This window comes from Phocoena phocoena, chromosome 4 (assembly GCF_963924675.1).
Source record: "Phocoena phocoena chromosome 4, mPhoPho1.1, whole genome shotgun sequence".
Lineage (NCBI taxonomy): Eukaryota > Metazoa > Chordata > Mammalia > Artiodactyla > Phocoenidae > Phocoena > Phocoena phocoena.
Genome location: NC_089222.1, coordinates 58,441,889 through 58,462,278, shown reverse-complemented (window position 1 = coordinate 58,462,278; position 20,390 = coordinate 58,441,889). Strand labels below are relative to the sequence as shown.

At 37.8% G+C, this 20,390-nt stretch overlaps 1 protein-coding gene across 1 annotated transcript in view; it reads right to left on the bottom strand.

The window, feature by feature from the left end:
• MFN1 (mitofusin 1) overlaps positions 1–19,401 on the bottom strand; it is a 32,951-nt gene extending 13,550 nt beyond the window's left edge. Inside the window, exons 1-9 of the mRNA XM_065875939.1 lie at positions 19,338–19,401; positions 17,924–18,039; positions 14,958–15,093; positions 13,574–13,736; positions 10,742–10,866; positions 9,309–9,417; positions 7,587–7,694; positions 4,408–4,561; positions 4,227–4,294 (exon numbers count right to left, since the gene is read on the bottom strand). Coding sequence (XP_065732011.1) covers positions 4,227–4,294; positions 4,408–4,561; positions 7,587–7,694; positions 9,309–9,417; positions 10,742–10,866; positions 13,574–13,736; positions 14,958–15,093; positions 17,924–18,035 — 975 coding nt within the window. The 5' untranslated portion in view covers positions 18,036–18,039; positions 19,338–19,401. The remainder of the gene's footprint in view (positions 1–4,226; positions 4,295–4,407; positions 4,562–7,586; positions 7,695–9,308; positions 9,418–10,741; positions 10,867–13,573; positions 13,737–14,957; positions 15,094–17,923; positions 18,040–19,337) is intronic.
• Between the last annotated feature and the right edge of the window lie 989 nt (positions 19,402–20,390).

Here is a 20,390-nt window from a genome sequence, read left to right as displayed (position 1 = left end):
TTAGAGCTAGACTAGAGAAAAAGAAAAGACCTCCAAAAGTTATTAGGCAATATACAAGTTATTCCTTGATTCAAAAATATACATTGGTGAATAAGTATAAAGAAGAAAACAGGCAATCTTTTTCTAATTAAAAAGTATCCCACACTGACGTTCCCGCTGATCAGAAAAATATCAGAAGTCAACTGCAAAAGGAATACTCTATTCCAAACTAAGTATAGGGAATGCTAATTTATTTTTTTAAAATATTTATTTATTTGGCTGCACCAGGTCTTAGTTGCAGCATGTGGGATCTAGTTCCCTGACCAGGGATTGACCCCGGGCCCCCTGCATTGGGTGCACTGAGTCTTAGCCACTGGACCACTGGGGAAGTCCCAGGGAATGCTAATTTAAATAAAGGTTCTTTACTGAACAATTTCTCAGAGCCCTTTATATACTAATATACTTATGAATCTCCATGGGAGACATATATAGCATGCAGCAGTTCCCAGACTTATTTTATCAGGAACTCTAATTTTCCAAGGAGAAATTTAAAATACTACACCAGACAATTTAAATTCCATCTTGTCAGAGTATCCTGTAGGCTGTTTTAAAACTTATTAAAGATTTAGAACCAAAACAATAATCACATCTCAATTATGATCATCTTCTGATTTTCTAATAACATCTACAGAAAACAACTGATGATTTAGTCATATGTAGTTACAAATTTGTAAATATTAATATTTATGTGTAATTAAGACATACAGGGCTTCCCTGGTGGCACAGTGGTTGAGAGTCCGCCTGCCGATGCAGGGGACACGGGTTCATGCCCCGGTCCGGGAGGATCCCACATGCCGTGGAGCGGCTGGGCCCGTGAGCCATGGCCACTGAGCCTGCGCGTCTGGAGCCTGTGCTCCGCAATGGGAGAGGCCACAACAGTGAGAGGCCCGCGTACCGCAAAGAACAAAAACAAAAACATAAACCAGCTTGTCAAGTCCCCTTGATAAAAGACCCTAAATACCCAATAACATGCTACTTACCACTCCCAACATATTATTTTGAAATATCTTAAACTGACAGGAAAATTGCAAGAAAGAACACCAAGATACAATATACCTTTCAAGTAAATATACCAATGTTAACATTCAGCTTTGTTTACCTTTCCTTCTCTCTCCATGCAGATCTATATAGATAAGTCTATATAAATATTCATCTTTATACATACCTGTATATATTTCTTCCTGAACAATTTGACAGTTCATTGTAACCACCACAGCCTTACTACTAAATATATTAACATGTGTCTCCTAAGAACGGGGACATTTTCCTATACAACCACAAAACAATTACTGTATTCAGAACTTTTATCACCGGTACAATACTATTAACCTAACATACAGTCCATTTCCAAATTTCACCAGTTGTCCCAGGAATGTCCTTCACAACAAATTCACTGACACAAAACTATTAAGAATAGTTAATGGCCAAATATTTGGGCAAAAAAATTTTAGATTTCTAAACTGTGTTCAGAATATACACCTGTCCAAATATAGGTTGAAAACAAGAAAACATATGAATAGAATTAACATTGATTTTCTTGATTGATTTTATTTAATTTCCAAGCCTTATTTAACTTGGTACCCTGAAAGTTCATACTATTCAGCTTCTTTTAAACCAAATGAATCTCAAGAGGTCCATAGCAAAGATCAGACTGTTTGATAAAATGACTAACTTGGTACAGTTTTTCTTTATACAAAAATCATCTTATAAGACTACACACACAATATTGAATTCTAAAAACAGAGAAAATGTGTATAAAGACCACATCTGTGATCACAATGCAAAAAAAATCAAGAAAAGTTAGATAATAATCAAAACATCTGAATTTTAATAACTCCTGTATTGAATAGGAAATGCCAAAAGCTATCATTAAAAATTAATCAACAATGAAACTGGATACTGAAACCTATAGAATACATCCAAAGCTACACTCACAGACAAATTCATGGCCCTAAATTCTTTCTTAAAGACCAAAAAGCAAAAAACAATCCCACTTATATAATGAAAGCAGAAAGAAACTTTGTGTAAAGATTAACATAGAATTTAATGAATAAAACCCAAAAAATACTATGTATTGACTGATAAATTAACCAAAGTCTTTGGAGGAAAAGCAAAGCAATCAGATCATTGGTAAATCCAATTAAGGTTTAAAATACACAGATATTTCTCGTATCCTTTATCTATCTATATATACATATAAGTATAGATATAGAAAAGGAATACAAAATTTTTTTAAATAAACAATTTTATACTAAATCATAAATTCTCAGAAATGCACCAATTTATAGGAAATCATAAATTACCAAAATTAGTTTTAAAAGTAACAAATTTCAGCTTTGACAAAAGTTGAAAAGAGTTGGCAGTGCAGTTACCAAAAAAAGGTCTGGCCATCCAGACAAAATTTTTTGCCACCTGATTATTCCTTTAGGTAAATTCAAATAATTTCTAGCTGATTCTCATTTTATATCATAGTTTTAAACAAAAATTTCAAACTCTAAAGCCTAACATTCTCCACAACTTCATGTAAAAGCTCTTGCTCATAAAGTTTTTTCCATATATAATTTTTAGATGCTCAAATGAACTTTTACAATAAAAAAGTGAAATGCCAAGTTTCTTCTAAAAACATTAAAAAGAATAGTTCCTAAGTCTGCCTGATTATTGCAATCACTCAGGGAGCTTTAAATATATAACAGATTCCTAGGTCCATCCTAGCCCTACTGGATTAGTCTCTGAGATGAGTCAGGAGTCTGCAGTTCTCTAAAGTACCTCATGTGTTTCTCATCATCAGCCAGGTTTGAAAACCAGTGCTCTACAGCACATCTTTTATTCTTCTCATTCCCACCTCTTCAAGGAGATATTCTGGGAAATCAAATGCTGTACCAGGAACCAATATGAAAGAGGTATAAATGTATAACTGAACAGTATATGATTTGGTAGGAGAAATCAATGACAAACACACATGCACACAAACACACAGGAAGAAAGAAAAGCTCAATAAATAAGAAAAGACAAGGGAAACAATGATATGCTCCCCAATTATTTTCTCCATGGATGAAATGACTATAACTGGTAAGAGTGAGGAGAGCATTGAAATCTCTTGTGAAAGCAAGAGGGAAAGAAGATAAACAATGGTCTTTGAGTAACTGAGATATCATATATCCTATAGCTTAGTTTGACAAGACACCTACTGATATCCCAGGGGCCTCTGAACAATCAGAAACATCTTACCAAGATAGCAGAGAATGGGTTTTCTTAAACACCTTGTCTTTATCTACCTAATGGTCTTTCTCCCTCTCACCAAATTAAAAATAGGGGATAGTGAGCAAATGGTTAATTTTTAAAATTCTGCCAAGTACATTCAACATTTATGTCCTTATTATTAAGACAGTTACTACTACTCATAAGGAAGAATAATTACTGATGGAAGTTTTTTTTCAGTTCTGAAGTATCTGTGTTCATCTGCAGATGAGAAGGAGATATGCAATCTAATAAGCACAACTAAGAGCTAAATTAGAGTCAAGAAGATTAACAGCTAGAGAATTTTTCAGTCAATGTAGAAAGTTTTAATGTCTCTGAATAAAACACCTACACCAAAACATAAGAGTATCTTCCCTCCCCAGTGCTACACACACACTATCTATTCATGCGCCTCAGCAGTTTAGATTCCTAAAATACAGGACCTATATCTTAATTATTTTTGTATTCGTTTGTTCAGGACATTTGGCATAAAACATGGAGAATTAACAGTTGACAATACAGTTTAGAAATGTAATTAACTTTTGTCCAATGACATTAAATATGTTCTATCAAAAAAGAAAATCTTCATTTTGCTCTATTATCCATTCCAACAGCAATTACATTTCTTTAATCTTGTGCCTGACTATTGAATATAGAATATTTTACCCACTGAACAACAAAATATTAGAAACTAGTGTCTCATTTAAATACAAATACATTAAAGAAAAAGAATAGGAAGAAATTACAATCTTTAATTTTCCATTCTTATGGATCATCCACTTTGTAGGGACTCTCTTCCAACTTGCCTCGTTTTACTTGCTGTGTCAGAAACTACACTAAATAACACCAAAGGTTATTGACAAAGGTAAGTAGTGAAAACAGAAGATTATGATCATTCTCCAACCAATGCTATGGTTTTACATTAGTCAGTACATTCACAAAATTCCTACCTCAAAGATTTGTTCAAAATTCTGAAACTCCTGCAATCTCGCCTGAAATCCTTCTGCAAGTGCCCCACCTGTAATATTTAGGTGAAGATTTTAAAACCTAGTATATAGCAAGATAAGATTTCTAGCACGCTATTTTTATAATCTATTTGTATTTCAAAAGGATGAAATAATGAATACATACCACCTTCTGGCATCCCCTGGGCTTTGTGCTTTCTAGCACTAAGAACTTCCTTTGCAGAAACAAAAAAGATACGATTCCGTGCTTCTAAAGGATCCACAACTTTGAGCTCCTCCACCAAGAAATGTAGGCATCTTTCCATGTGCTGTCTGCGTACCTAGAGAAAAACGGTATTAAAAGAATTCTAATAATTAAATATAACAGTTACTGGCCTATACTAAACTCCACTTATAGTGATATTGTTACTATATGATACAGTAACAGTTGTCTTATACGTAACAAACCCAAAAATTCTAATAAATGAAGTTTGATACTTGCTGACAGGAAATCTTCCTCTTAACTTAATGATTCTTCCTTGAACATTTAATTTAAAATTCTGATGGACCATCAAATACTACACAACCATTAAGAAACATACTGTAGACAAACATTAGTGTTTAATGGCATGGGGAAAGGTTCCTAATTCTGTATTAAGGGTATATGATGTGTACATATATTTATGTAAATTAATAGGTGGCATGCAGGCAATATCCACAAAACTAGGTGGCATTTTAATTTCCTTAAGCTTTTATTTTCCAAATTTTCTACAGTGAAGCTATTAATACCTTTAAAATCAGAAATTAAGTGCTACAATAAATTTGCTATAATGAAGTTATTTTTATTTTGAAATCAGAACATAGATGGTATATTTTTCTTCTAAAAAACACTGGGGGGACTTCCCTGGTGGTCCACTGGGTAAGACTTCACGCTCCCTATGCACGGGGCTCAGGTTCAATCCCTGATTGGGTAACTAGATCCCACACGCATGCTGCAACTAAGAGTTAGCAGGCCACAACTAAGAAGCCTGCATGCTGCAACTAAAAGGTCCCACATGCTGGAACGAAGATCCCACAAGCTGCAAATAAGACCCAGCGCAGCCTAAATAAATAAATTAAAATAAATATTAAAAAAAAAAACTACCTGGAATTAAAATTGGGGAGAATGCATTAGCTAGGGATTGGGGTTCTAACTTTAGGTTTAACAATAGCACCTGGGTACCTAAATTAGGAAGAAGGATTGGAAGTTAGTTAGGGTTTAGTACCAGCCTTTAGCATTATGATAAGAGATCTCCATGTTAAGACTTAATAAAATTAAGCTAAATAGGAATGGAGAAGAACAATCTGTGGGTGATATTTCCTAATTCTCTGATGATTAAATGAGACCCCAATTTGAAAGAGTATGATTATAAAGCAAGAGTTAATAAAAACAGGATATAAATCATCATATTAAGCAAAATTTCAATTTGGGGGGTGAGGGGAAGAATGAAAGCAAATAATCTAACTTGAATAGTGATGGGATAGTGTAAATTTCATTTTTTTAATGCATTTTCTATTTTTTTTAATAATAAACACATACTACTATTAAAATCAGAAAAAGTAGTATCAAGCAAATTAAATACTATTAGTAGACCAAATACCAGATTCTCTACTCTTTTTACAATGAAGTTTCTAAAACCACCAGCATGACTAAAATGAAAAACAAAAACAAAAAATACCAAGGGTTGGCAAGGATATAAATCACGTGGAACTCTCAATCTGGTGGTGGGAATATAAACTGGTATGAGCACTTCAGAAAACACTTGGGCTGTATTTATTAAAACAGCATATTCTTGGGAATTCCCTGGTAGTTCAGTGGTTAGGACTGTTGTTTTCACTGCCAAGGGGGCGAGTTCAATCCCTGGTCAGGGAACTAAGATCCTGGTAAGCCACGTGGTGAGGCCAAAAAACAAACAATAAACCCCCAGCATATTCTTAATCTGTAATCCAGCAATTCTACTCCTAGACTATACCCACGGATTACTGATTCCTGTGTTATTGACATTTTGAGTCTGATAAATCTTTGCTTTGGGGGCAGGAGCTGTTCTGTGTTATAGGATGCTTAACAGCATCACTAGCCTCTACCGACTAGATGCCAGTAGCACACACCCTCAATTGTGGCAACCAAAATATTCCCTGGGGGACAAAATCACGCAGCCACTTACACTGAGAACCACTGGTATATACTCAGCAGAAATATACACCAATGTGCACCAAAAAGACATATACAACAATATGCACAGGGACCTCTCTGGTGGCCCAGTGGTTAAGAATCCGTCTTGCAACACAGGGGATGCTGGTTCAATCCCTGGTCGGGGAATTAGGATCCCACATGCCACAGGGCAACTAAGCCCACGTGCCACAACTACAGACCTCACACGCCACAACTAAAGAGAAGCCCATGCACCGCAACAAGACCCGACACAGGCAAAAAATAAATAAAAGAAAAAGAATATGCACAGCAGCATTATTCATGATAGCTAAAAACAGGAAATTTATCCAAATGCCCATAACTATCAAAATGAACAGATCAATTGTTATTCATAGGATGAAATACCACACAGCAATGCACTTCAGCTATGCACAGCAGTATGCATACACACCACAAATATAATGTTGAGCAAAAAACCTGACATAGAAGTAGATACTATGTGATTCCATTACATAAAGCTGAACAACCAGAAAAATTAATCTAGGGTATCAGAAGACATGGTAAGTGGTTATTCTTGGGTTGGAGGATAAAGGCTGGAAACAGGGGGTACTGGGGTGCTGGAATGTTCTGCTTCTTGATCTGGATCCTTCTTGATCTGGATACTTACACAGGTGTCAAATTTGTAAATTCACTGAGCTGGACACTTATGATTTGTACACTTTTCTGTCATGTTATATTTAAATAGAGAATTAAAAAAAACAGGGGACTTCCCTGGTGGCGCAGTGGTTAAGACTTCGCCCTCCCAATGCAGGGGGCCCAGGTTCGATCCCTGGTCAGGAAACTAGATCGGCAAGCTGCAACTAAGGAGCCTGCCTGCCTGCGACTAAGACCCAGCACAACCAAATAAATAAATAAATATTAAAACAACAACAACAACAAAGAAACAGAAGGACATTTCAAGATCTAAAATGATTAGATAGTACTTTTATAACATAACTTTCCTTCAAAGTAGCTTAATACTCTGTCTCTATCACATATCCACTTCAGGTTTTCTGTAACTATATTCTTCTCAAGAGAATAGCTGCTTATCATGTTCTATTCTATGAGATGTATTGTTTCTTCAGATAGCAACGTACATGACTGTACTTCAAAACTTACAGAAAAAAATAACTTACGTCTTCCATATATTCTGGCTCTGATGCAGAGGCATCCCAACGATTATTCAGAATAAAAATATTAGGCTTGGAAAGTCGCTCATTTACCTTGTGAAAAAACTGTTTTTCCTGAAAAACATGAAATATCCAACAGTATGTTTACTTTTTAAAGCTACTTTATTTTTACCTTTATACTTGAAACTTTATTTGAATCTCAAAGTTTGAACCATTTAACAACAGTGATAACACCCACTGATAAAGGATCCCAAAGCACTCTGAGCATTAAACTTTCAAAGATGACAAAACTGGGCTTCCCTGGTGGTGCAGTAGTTGGAAGTCCACCTGCCGATGCAGGGGACGCGGGTTCGTGCCCCGGCCCGGGAGGGTCCCACATGCTGTGGAGCGGCTGGGCCCTGCGAGCCATGGCCGCTGAGCCTGCATGTCCGGAGCCTGTGCTCCATGATGGGAGGGGCTGCAGCGGTGAGAGGACCGCGTACCACAAAAAAAAAAAAAAAAAAAAAAAAAAAAGATGATAAAACCAAGATATAAGAAAGCAAAAGTTAAGATTTTCCTGCTCCTCCCGTCAGTCTTTTTTTGAAATTCAATTTAACAAATATTTATCTGTTTCTACTATATGCATGACATAAAAGATACTGCTAGATATGACAGTCCATATTTTTAAAAAGCTACCTCACATCTTTTCGAAGATTTAGACTAAGTAAATAATAATGTAAGACACATGTACAACACATCGTAATAAACAATAAAGGTATATGCCATAAATAGTATAAATATCCAATTGAAATTAGGAAATGCTCCATAAAGAAGGAAGTGGTGATAAAGATGGGCTTGAAAAGTACTGACAACAGGGCTTTCTGAAGGATGAAAAATTGGGAGGGGGAAGAACTGTGCACAAAGAATAACATAAACAAAGGTACCAAAGTCAGGATGTGTATCAAAGTTTGTTTATCCAACACCTAAATAATGCAGTTACTCTAAAACAGGTTTTAAACATTTCCCTATTTTTTATACCATCAGGTTGTAAACAACTGTCAGTGTTGTCACAGCAACATGGTTTATGTGATATAGATTGGGCCATATAAACACTAATAACACGGTGACAAAACAGGTCTTGCTGGTAACACCTAGGTTTTAATGGTGTTTGGCCATTTATATGCTTTTGATGAATAACATTTTTTTAAGATTATACAATAGTTTTGGATATTAGATATTGAAACTCTGGAAAGTTTATTTGAAATAAGTCTGGCTCTAGACATTCTGGATAAATAATCTTCTATGTTTGACAGCAGCTTATAGTGTACACAGGTAAGCTGAAACCTGCAGTGCACACAGATAAAGCTGGAAAAGGCTGACAAAACTCAAAAGTATGAAAGGCCTTGCCTGCCAGATAGGGAGGTGAGGTGGGAGTTTTATACTTTATTCAAAAGACTTAAGCCAACAGCCTAATAATTCTGATGCCTATTCCTTCAGAAACTTGTAAATAACCACAGTGAATGTCAACAACACACATGTATCACACCGTGAACTCAAATATTCACTAGAAGTTAGAGCCATCAAACCAGAATCAGCCCTTCCAATCCCACAGAAACACAAACCCCTTCGTTCACCTCTGATATTAAAGCTTCTTTCTAATCCATGACTTGGATTTCCTTCACTTTTCAGAATTAAAACAGACATCATTTCATTTCCTATCATTCAAACAAAATAATGATTAGACCCTACCGTATTCATTAGAGTTGATTCAGAGTTTGCAACCAAAACGAAGACATCAGCATCTAAGCAAAACTTATCAATCCAGCTATCCAGCTCTGTAGTGACATCTGTACCTGGACTAATGGGAATAAAATAAGAATTGTGTTATATATTCTTTAAAAAGAAAATTTAGATTACAGAGAGATAATTTTTTTAAACTTTTAAGAATTAGTTGAAGTCTAAAGGATAGGATTTCTACCAGTTATCAGTCTGAAGCCTAGGAGATTTAAATTACTTTCTCAGCTATAAGACAGCAGTTGTGGAAAGCTGAGAATCTGTGCTTTATATACTTCTATTCTGCTGACAACCCCCCAGAGCCTGTCCAATCAACAACTTAACAAATGCTAAAAAAGTTTATTTACTAAAGAGAGAAAACTTCGTGATTTTTGACAAAGCAAGTAACATGTTCACTATTTTAATCTTTTAAATCTTTATGCTTTGGAAGATTGAAAATAAGCAATGGAAAAAAACAAAATAAAACCTAGGCTAATATACAATCTATACTATAAAAAGTATAGTCCAACTATCTATACATTGACTTGATATGTCCTGTGACAAATTGGCAAGTTAACAGGTTGGGGTCATGGATACAGTCTGGTCATGAAATAAAGAAAAATTAATTAGTTAATATTATATTTAAACCAAATATTTTAATTTCCCAAGCACCTTCTCTCATCTGAGCTATTTCTGTTGATTACTTGAAACTTGCTTTCAATCAAAAGGGAAGACCCTCAACCAAAAAAATAAAGATTTCCATAGAACACTGAAATTTTAACTGAAGAAAACAAAAGAGCACACCACAATTTAAAAAAATCATTTAACTACTTTTTTCCGTTAAGGACTCTGCTAAAGAGATATGCATTACCATTTTATTAAGCACCAGTGTAGTAGGATGATTTTTGAAAAAACATATTAAATGCAGGTTAATCAGAAGAGCCTGAATAAATTACAAAAGCACGCAATTAATTCTTGAATAATGAAAAGCTGTATTAACTGTCCAGCGGTTATTTTGGGAAACTAAGTCTCAAGAATAATTACTGATTAAAAATAATACCTATTTAGAGTTATCTATCTAGGTATCTAGAATGAGACAATCTCTAAGGCCCAACCAATTATCCAAACTACAAAGTCAGTCTAGAGAAAAAGTGACAATTCTTGAAACTTCCTGTAATAGAATTAAACTGATAAATTGGCATTTTTATGAAACCATTAAAAAACAAAAAAATAATAACTTATCTATTCCATTACAATCTAGCAAATGAGAACAAAGCAGCAATTGAACATTTTTTTTAAGCAACTGAACATTTAAAAACTTTACGTACTACATGCTAGAAGCAAGCAGCATTTCTAAAAAAAAAAAAATACAAATACATACGTATAAAACAATTCATATGTAATTTTACCTATCCACTAAAACCAGGTCATCTCTCAAGAGGGCACATTTTGCCTTTGGCCAAAACACATGTACAAGACAGCCAGCTTTCAAATCTTTGTCCATATGAAGGGCATGGGCCAGCTGATTAACTGTCTAAAGTGGGAAGGAAAGAAAAAATAAAACTCTACTTGTAACAAAATTCAATAAAAATTTAAAATATTATGATTTGGTACAATTATTTCTGCAAAACATGTAGAAAAAGCAGAACTTTAAATCTTTTGAAGTAAAACCATCTGAGCAATCTTGAGAAACCTGAGGTTTAAAATTACCAAGTAGGAAAAAAAATAAGGCCTTGAAACCGTTTACTCACACCATTCAACAACGATAATCTGGGCTGGAAACATTCTAAATGTCCAACAAATGGAACTCTGGCAATGAATCCCATGCAACCCCTGAAACTGATAATTGTATGTATGAAAAGAAATTCACAATATATTAAGAGAAAAAAAGTAAATCAGAAAATAGCATATATGGGACTTCCCTGGTGGTGCAGTGGTTAAGAATCCACCTGCCAATGCAGGGTACATGGGTTCGATCCCTGGTCCGGGAAGATCCCACATGCCGCGGAGCAACTAAGCCCATGCACCACAACTACTGAGTCTGCGCTCTAGAGCCCACGAGCCACAACTACTGAGCCTGCATGCCACAACTATTGGCCCGCCTGTGTGCCTAGAGCCCGTGCTCCACAACAAGAGAAGCCATCGCAATGAGAAGCCCGCACACTGCAACGAAGAGTAGCCCCTGCTCATTGCAACTAAAGAAAGGCCACGTGTAGCAATGAAGACCCAGTGCAGCCAAATAAATAATAAACAAAATTATTTAAAATGAAAGAAAATAGCATATATGATATAAAACCATTTTGTTTTAAAAATACAGAGAAACACCAATGTAACTCTATAGCAAAGAATTTCCACTGAATTTAGAAGTTTCAGAGTTTGGAGTTTCTTTTCTTTTTGCCTAATTGTATTTTCTGACTCTTCTAAAATGAGTTTATTGCTTAGTAATAAGGGGGGAAAAATAAAGGAACGTCACTAGGCAGTTATTTATTCACACAAGCCTGCTTTGTATCAATGACTATGCCTTCTCTTTCCATTTAAATTTCCTAAAATATTTCTATTTCTCAAGATGACTTCTGACACACATTAGTTCATTACCTTTCTTGTATGTGTTAAACATACAATTAAGTACAAAGGGCTTAACACAAAATTAATAATCAAGGAAAGGGCATCAGTACACATACCTCGATGGTTCTTTTGTGATTTGTATGAAATTTTAAAGGGAAACATCTATTTTCAAATGGGCACAATAGTCCTGATCAGGCTTGAAGTGAATCTCCACAGTGACAATGTTAGGTAGGGGTTTTTCTGCTTGCTTTCATAAACTTTTTGATAGAATTATAAACTTGTATTAAAATCCTGATACCTGGGCTTCCCTGGTGGCGCAGCGGTTAGGAATCCACCTGCCAATGCAGAGGATGCGGGTTCGAGCGCTGGTCCGGGATGATCCCACATGCCACGGAGCAGCTGGGCCTGTGTGCCACAACTACTGAACCTGTGCTCTAGAGTCTGCGTGCCACAACTACTGAAGCCCGCGAGCCACAACTACTGAAGCCCGCGTGCCTAGAGGCTGTGCTCCACAACGAGAAGCTACCGCAATGAGAAACCAACACGCTGCAACGAAGAGTAACCCCCACTCGCCGCAAGTAGAGGAAGCCCGTGCGTAGCAACGAAGACCCAACGCAGTCATAAATAAATTAATTTAATTAAAAAAAAATCCTGATACCTTACCTGTAAAATTAAAATAATAAAAGCACCCATCTGACAGAGTTGTAGTGAGATTTGAGTTATTACAAGTATTTAGAATAGTGTCTGCTACTTATCTTGATTACAAAATAAGCAATTCCTTCATTTGTATGGCTTAAAAGCTTGAAAAATATTTTCATAAATATCATCTTATTTATTGTTTGTAAGTAATCTGAAGGGTATTAGACAGATTGAGTTACTTTCTCTGATCAAACAGCAAACTCACAGGAGGACTAGACCTATGAATTCACCTACAGTTTAGCCAAAACTAAAATAGCATGGATCTTCACACACTGAACTTTTGCATTTGTGGGAGAGATCTTACAACTTAAGAGAAAGTGAGCATAGTGAGAAGCAGTGCCTTTTACCAATTGCTTTCACTGCAGAGTAAATATCTTGCATCCTAATTGCTTTTTATTTTTGTTTGGCTGAAAAAAAATCTAGTGCCACTGAATTCCTTAAGAAATTTATGAAAGGTAGCGAACTACCACTGGCCTTTATCTGATAAAGCTATAACATTTACTAATGAATATGCTTACCAAATATTCCAAAGGCAAAAACAGTTTCTAAAGGCACAGATGTGTCAAAAACGATTCCAGAGCTCAATTTTTTAAACAAAGTTTTCTTTAGAAAGACAAGATTTGAGATTAAACAGCAACAACACACTTCAATAATGTTCTTTTCACCAGGAACACTATTTTAAAAATTTTATAAACTTTTAATTCTAATTTACTTTCATTTAGTTGAGGACAGGTTTTATTCTTCCAGTAACCTAGCTCTGAAGCAAAAGAATTTTAGAAAATTCAAAATATTAGTGATAGTTTTAAAAGCTATGACTAGAAATACTAATGGTTCTTCCATTAGTATTTCTTGTAAAAAATTTTTACAAGTATCTTAAAAAGTATCTTAAAAGTATCTTCTTGTAAAAAATTTTTTAAAAGAACAAGTTAAGGACATTATGTCAGGTACATTATGTTGCTAAAGATCAAACAGTATACCTTCACATTCTTTTTTTCATCTGACCCTTCTGTCATGAGATAGGCTTTATCTCCATCCGTTCCTTCAACACTCAGGAAGCAATTGGTTGTATGGCCAATTCCACTAGGGAGGACTTTATCCCACAACATGGCATTGATAACAGAGCTCTTCCCACTGCTTGTCCTGAAGAATGAATACACAAAATCATGACAAAACATAATGGTAAAAACTTTGTTCTTTCACTGGGTCAAAGGCCAACTTTTTTAGAATGCAAATTCTGTAAAAAAAATTTCATCAGATTACAATCTGAAATCACAGCCCACTCTTCCCATCACAAGATGTGGTCTAACATCCCATCTTAAATCTGGGCTGGACCTTTTTCACACGCAAAGCTCATTCCTATTTCTTCTTCTCAAGCAGGACAACTGAGTCATCACTTCTCCAGGAGGCCTCTTCCCTCCCACTTCTATACCACCCTAACCTGGGGTAGGGCCTCTTTCATGGACCTACTTCATACTAGACTCTGTTTAAGGCCCTGAGAATATGGTCAAGTGGAAGAAGCAGATAACAACATAAAACAAACAAAAACAGAGCTTTGAGAAAAGTTTTCAAGGACATAAACAGGGTGCTTTAGCAGAGAATAACTGAGAAGGAATACCTTAGAGTGGTCCGGAAAGGTTTCTGCTGTAGTAACATTTAGGATGAGATTTGAAGAGTGAGGAGTCAGACATACAACAAGGCAAAGAGAATTCTAGGCATAGGAAATTGCAAGTGCTAAAGCCCTAAGATGGGAAATAGCTTAGAAGGCCTATGAGGTTAGTAAGTAAATAAATGCTTCTATTGGTGAACTGCACATGATATCTGAACAACCAAGTGGGGGCCTCGTCATTTCTCTTTGCATCTCTAGTACCTAACAGAGTGATTGGTACATAGGTAGTTAACAAATGGTCCTTAAATTAACGTATGAGCTGTGGCAGAAATCATTCTACCACTCCAGAAGTTTCATTAAGGAATTGCACTTCTTATTCTCCCTCTGGGAATCATGGAGCTGAAAATCCTTTTGGAAGGCACACCTGATAATCAATAGAAACTTAAAAAGAGTAAGTCACAAATTATACTTATCTGGTTTTCTATTCTTACAGCTGGCTAAGAAGCCAATTCTTAGAGATAAGCATTCTTAAAAAGCAAAAATATAGCTTCATAAAGCTATATTTTATACCAGGAGCTAAAATGAACAAGTTCTTTTACATGCTAATAGCTTTAATATTTAATACAGGCAGAAACTGTTGTGAAGAGAAGAGGGAAGAATATCACTTGCTGCAACATCAGAAACAGAGCTGCGGATATGATCAAGAAAAGCTAATATCTGGAAACTACCCTTGAGAAGAAATAATAAAGGATTACCTGCCAAAAAATGCCACTTTCATATGTCTCCGAGACAGCACCTCACCAATGATGGAAAGCTTATTTTTATACCTCTGTATTTCTATCAGATCATTCTCAGTAGCTACTCGGTCAAGTTCTGGATTCTTGTATGTTGCTGTAAAATTGAAACAGTATTAGAGAAAGTAATATAGATGAATATTAAGTTAATTATAAAACAGAATACTTAAGATGTACATATATTTGGGTTTTGTTCTATATTAACATGATATTTGAAAATAAAAATAACATGGTATCTGAATATTCGGTAAAAGGTGAATGCCTTGTTGTAATGGGTCATAAGAATACTGCCCAAAAGAATTTCAAAATTATTAAAAATGACAGGGGTCCAGTCAAAAGGGTATTTATTATTCATCTAGGTCTCAAAGATACAAAATACCCACCTAAGACAAAAAAGCATTTCTGAACAGCGAAACTAGAACCTAATATCCACCTATTATTATTCCATCCTGACAGGAGCTTCAAATCTTGAACTGAGAAGAGGGATTCACATGCTAAGAGTGAGGTTTGAATGCGCAGTCTCCCCAAAATAAAGATATGGTTCAAGGAGGTCTTCAAGCTAGGTAAGACCTTGCTGTCTTACTACTTCTTGTCTGCTTCCCACAGGGGTGGAGCAAGACAGCTCCCTTGAACATGAATGAAAAGAGAATTGCAGACTGTAACCCACTCCTGTCAGGTTTGGGAGTAACTGCCTACCCCAGCCCCAATCTCTCTTCCTCCAGAGATGGGGGTAGCTGGGAAAGCAATGATTTGAAAAGTAGGAAAGTATCTCAGTTTTGTTTATATTTCAGGAATATACATTTTACATATTTTTCCACCTCATTTTGAAGGTGAAAACATGAAGATTCATTTGGCTATCTGAATGGTCCTAATTAGAGACAAATACTGACACAACTTACTGAGTGACCATCTAATTAAACTTAAGCTTCACATCTCACCATACTTTTCAAGTACATTGATAAAATATGTGCAATTTGGTGAATACAGGCAAGACTGGCTTAAATACCATTACATTCATCTTTGTTTTTCATTTCATTCTTGCTCTTCTACGTGCTTCCTGATTTACTTGCTTTGCCTCTTTTTTGCAACAATTTTTTCTGAGGCTTTAGAACCAGTAATGTAAGCAGATAGGTTAGGGGGTCCCTGGAGAAAGAGAACCAGAAATGGCTTTCTTGACTTAAGAGAATCCATTCTGGCCTAAGCCATTCTGTGATCTAAGCCTGGCCACAATGCTTGTCCTTGAACAGGTCTCAGTAATTGATGATCTTAAGGGAACAAAGGAATGCAGCAAAAGAGAAAGGGCAGTCAAACAATAGTGAGTGATAAAGCAGAGTCCTAGTTCCTCCTCAAGAGACATACACGTGTGTGTGTGGTGTGTGTGTGTGTATCTATCTATCTATCTTTGCGTTCTGCAGGAACTAAAGTCCCCACCCAGGTGGAGAACTGAATGATGATGTTGACCCTCCTGACTCCAGTCAACCAAGACCTGGACTCTGTTGATCTTTGCTCCAATTCTATGCTGAATTCTCCTCTGCTCAAGCCCCTTCATAAATACACATGTACCCTTAGCTTAAAAGTTCCCCAATTTTGCTGTTTGAGGACACACTGCTTTGGGAAAGATCCCCAGTGTTCTCCTTACCTGCTGCAAGTAATAAAACCTTCCTTCTCCCGATCTGTGGTTTGGTTGTGTCTACTGGCTCGATACCCACCAATAACAGTAACATTGAATTCAGATTCTAAAGCTGAATTCACTAGCTCCTAGAGTAATAGCTCCTAGCATCTATTACATGCTCAATACACAGAAGATGTTACATTTAACTTCATTTTCACTTCCCATCAACTTTTGTAGAATAAAATATTATTCAAAAGTCACCATGCCAGCTCCAATTCTTTCCAAATTGAAAACTAAGATTCTGAACCAGTATTTTTTTCCTCATTCAACAGCAAAACTTGTGTCAGATCTGGTAATACGGACAAAATAATAAGGCAGGATCCCTACTCTCAAGAAACTCAAAATCTGGTGAAAGAGAATTAGGAAGGACAAGGAAAAAAGTTTGATTCTACCAACCTACCAAATGTTTTCCCACTGTCACAGGAGTTTACAGAATCCCTCCCTTTTCACTGTATGCTTGAAGGTCAACAATTATCTCTAAAGTAGTATTTCCCAGTATGACATTCTCACCACCTTTGTTTGAACAGTTACACTCTGTTTAAGAAAACTCCTTTTGCCCTTTTCCCACTGCATCCCAGCCTCATTTGAGAAGATAAGAAAGGTCTCAGATCTTGGTTTAACTGCTGAGTTGATGGGGGTGATAAGTATAATGGCTAAATGTGGGCTGCCTGACTTTCAGTCTGGGCATTTACTAGCTGCGTGATCTTTGGCAAGCTGCTTACCTTTTCTGTGCCTTAGTTCCTTCATTTTTTTTTTTTTTTTTTTTTGCGGTACGCGGGCCTCTCACTGTTGTGGCCTCTCCCTTTGCGGACCACAGGCTCCGGACACGCAGGCTCAGCAGCCATGGCTCACGGGCCTAGCCGCTCCGCGGCATGTGGGATCTTCCCAGACCAGGGCACGAACCTGTGTCCCCTGCACTGGCAGGCAGACTCTCAACCACTGCGCCACCAGGGAAGCCCTCCTTCATTTTTAAAATGAGTATGATTAAAATCTGCCTCAGTGTTGATTTGAGGATTAAATGAGTTATTAATAAAATAAAGTGCTTAGAACAGGACCTCACATATGCACTTTGTTCTTAGTTGCTATTAATATAATTCAATCTTCCTCTTTTGGAGGGCAGAAGTGGGTTTTATTTGTTATGGTATCTCTCATAGAGCACAATCCCCTGTATGTGTTCAGTAACCAAGGTTGAAAGAATAAAGCACCTTTATATATTTTCAAAAGTAATTATTTAAAAAACTTAAGAGGAGCTAACCTTCAACAAAATGTGATCCTTCAGTAACAAACTCCAGTAACTGGTCAAAGATTGCTGTAATTGTCTTCTTAGCCAGCACAAAGTGCTTCAGTGGAGAAGCAGTTTCTGCCATTATGCTGAAAATAAAAAGTTAGAGAAGTACAAATTAAACTGGATGATAAAGACATGTGAGTTAACACTTCCAGCAACATTAACTCCCCAATGAAACAAACTTCCAAACTTTTAGATTTATTTCTGGGGGGAAGAAGTGTTTCATTTATATATTCACTTTTTGGCTGCCTCGGGTGCGGCGCGGGGGGTTCCAGAGTGCGTGGGCTCTGTAGTTGGGGCATGCAGGCTCTCTAGTTGTGGAGCGCGGGCTTAGTTACCCCGTGGCATGTGGGATCTTAGTTCCCCAACCAGGGATAGATTGAACCTGCGTCCCCCGGCATTGCAGGACGGATTCCTAACCACTGGATCACCAGGGAAGTCCCTGGGGGAGAAGTGTTTTAGTCAGACAATTAAAGACTACTTTTGCGTGATACTCCACTAAAATAAGTGAATTCAATGGGCCAAAATCTTGATTGCAATTTCTACTTTAGTTCCCTTTGCTGATGATGAAACTGGCCAAATTCTGATTGCATGTGACTCTTAACTACATCAGGGAACACGGCAGCGAGTGACATGAAGCCAAGTTCACGAACAGTAACTAAGTTATTACGTTTTTCAACCTGGACCTCTAGGTGAGTGGAGGTGGATATGCAGAATGAGGAAATAAAATTCCAAGATCATAATGCAATACTAACGTTTAGAAAGAAGTAGTTCTCATCGCAACAAATAAGGAGGCAAGCCTTAAAGCGAGTATTAACGTTTCCAGCCAAAGAACCAAGAACTTCAAGGAGTGTAAGTTAAGAAAAATAAGTTTTGGTGGCAGCTTCTCCTGAAAAGACACCAAACAAAAACGATCACAAACCAGTCTAATCCTGGTATGCATGTGTGTCAAATGGAGCAAAGGAGCCATAAAGAAGGCTGAGCCTTCCAAAGCGTCAGGAAATGACTGACCAAAGGGGACAAGCGGGAAAGCACGGTGGGGGTAACAACTCGGTTCAGCTGGTGGTGAACGCCGACCTTGGAGAAAGGCCTTCCCAGTCCTCCACACCAGGCGCTGGAGCCCCGCCCGCAGGGCTCGGGGCCAGACCCCACCCCTGGCCCGCTTGCGCCGGCCCCGGCTCACGGTATCCCGGGCTCCGGGCTCACGGGCTCCGCGGGCCTAACCCGGTCGCCAGCCCTACTCGCAACGGCAGCAGCTCCCTCCTTTTCCGCAGGACCGCTGCGGCGCCTCGTCACAGAGCGCCCCACGCACGACTCCTCGCCCCCTGCCCCCGGCAGGACGAAGGTCACCCGAGCAAAGTGAACCGAGGCTGCGGGCACTCACCCCGTCCCGGCTCCGACTTGTCACCCAGCAACCGCACCTCACCCACAGCCCTCAGGCCGCCTCATTCTTCCAAGAGAGGCTGTGAGACTGGGAGGCGGTGGGAGGAGAAGCAAGAGGGCGGTCACTTCCGGTCTCTTGCCCTTCCCGATTTGGTTTGGCTCCGTAACCGGAAGTGATCTACTCCGAGCGCCATTTTTCTTAAGGGCAGAAAGCGAGGAATTGTTGTGAGCAGGCAATGCATCCAGAAGAATGCTTTTCCTTTCACCCCCAACTTGTGCATCGCCTCCCTCTCCCTTCAAAGTTTCCAAAGCTCTGCCCAGCCTAGGCGTAGCTAGCTGTCAGTAGCTCGTTTAGTGAGGGAGAGCTAAAAGGAGGAGGGGTGAGATGAGGTGGAGTTAGGGTGTCAGACAAGGATTCCTGCTTACTCCGCCAGCAGCAATAAAGGAAAACCTTTTGACCTCTCCACTACCCTCTGTTCTTGTGTGATTCACTTCCTGAGCTTGGAGTATAGCGGTGTGTGAGGCCACTTCATTTTTCTGAGCCTCATCTACAAAATCAGAGTACTAATAATACCTACTTTGTGGGTAGGCTCTACTACCCAGTTATTCAACCAAACACTAATCTAGGTATTACTGGGAAAGTATTTGTGATTAATATCTATAATCAGTTGACTCTATGTAAAAGAGATTAGTTTGGGTAATCTGGGTGTGCTTGATCCAATCAGTTAAAAGACTTTAAGAGCAGAACCGAGGTTTTCCTAATAAAGGAATTCTGCCTGTGGACTGCAGTGTCAGTTCCTGGCCAAGAATTTCCATTCTGCCCTTACTGATGGCTTGCCCTAATGTTTGTTTTTTAACAACAAAAAATTAATTCTCTCACAGTTACAGAGGCCAGATGTCTACAATCTAAGTGTCAGCAGGGCTGAGCTCTCTCTGGAGTCTCTAGGGGGAGGTTCCTTCCCTTGCCTCTTCCAGTTTCCGGTGGCTAGAGGCATTCCCTGGCTTGAGGCTACATGGCAACAACCTCTGCCTCTATCTTCTCATGCATCTTCAC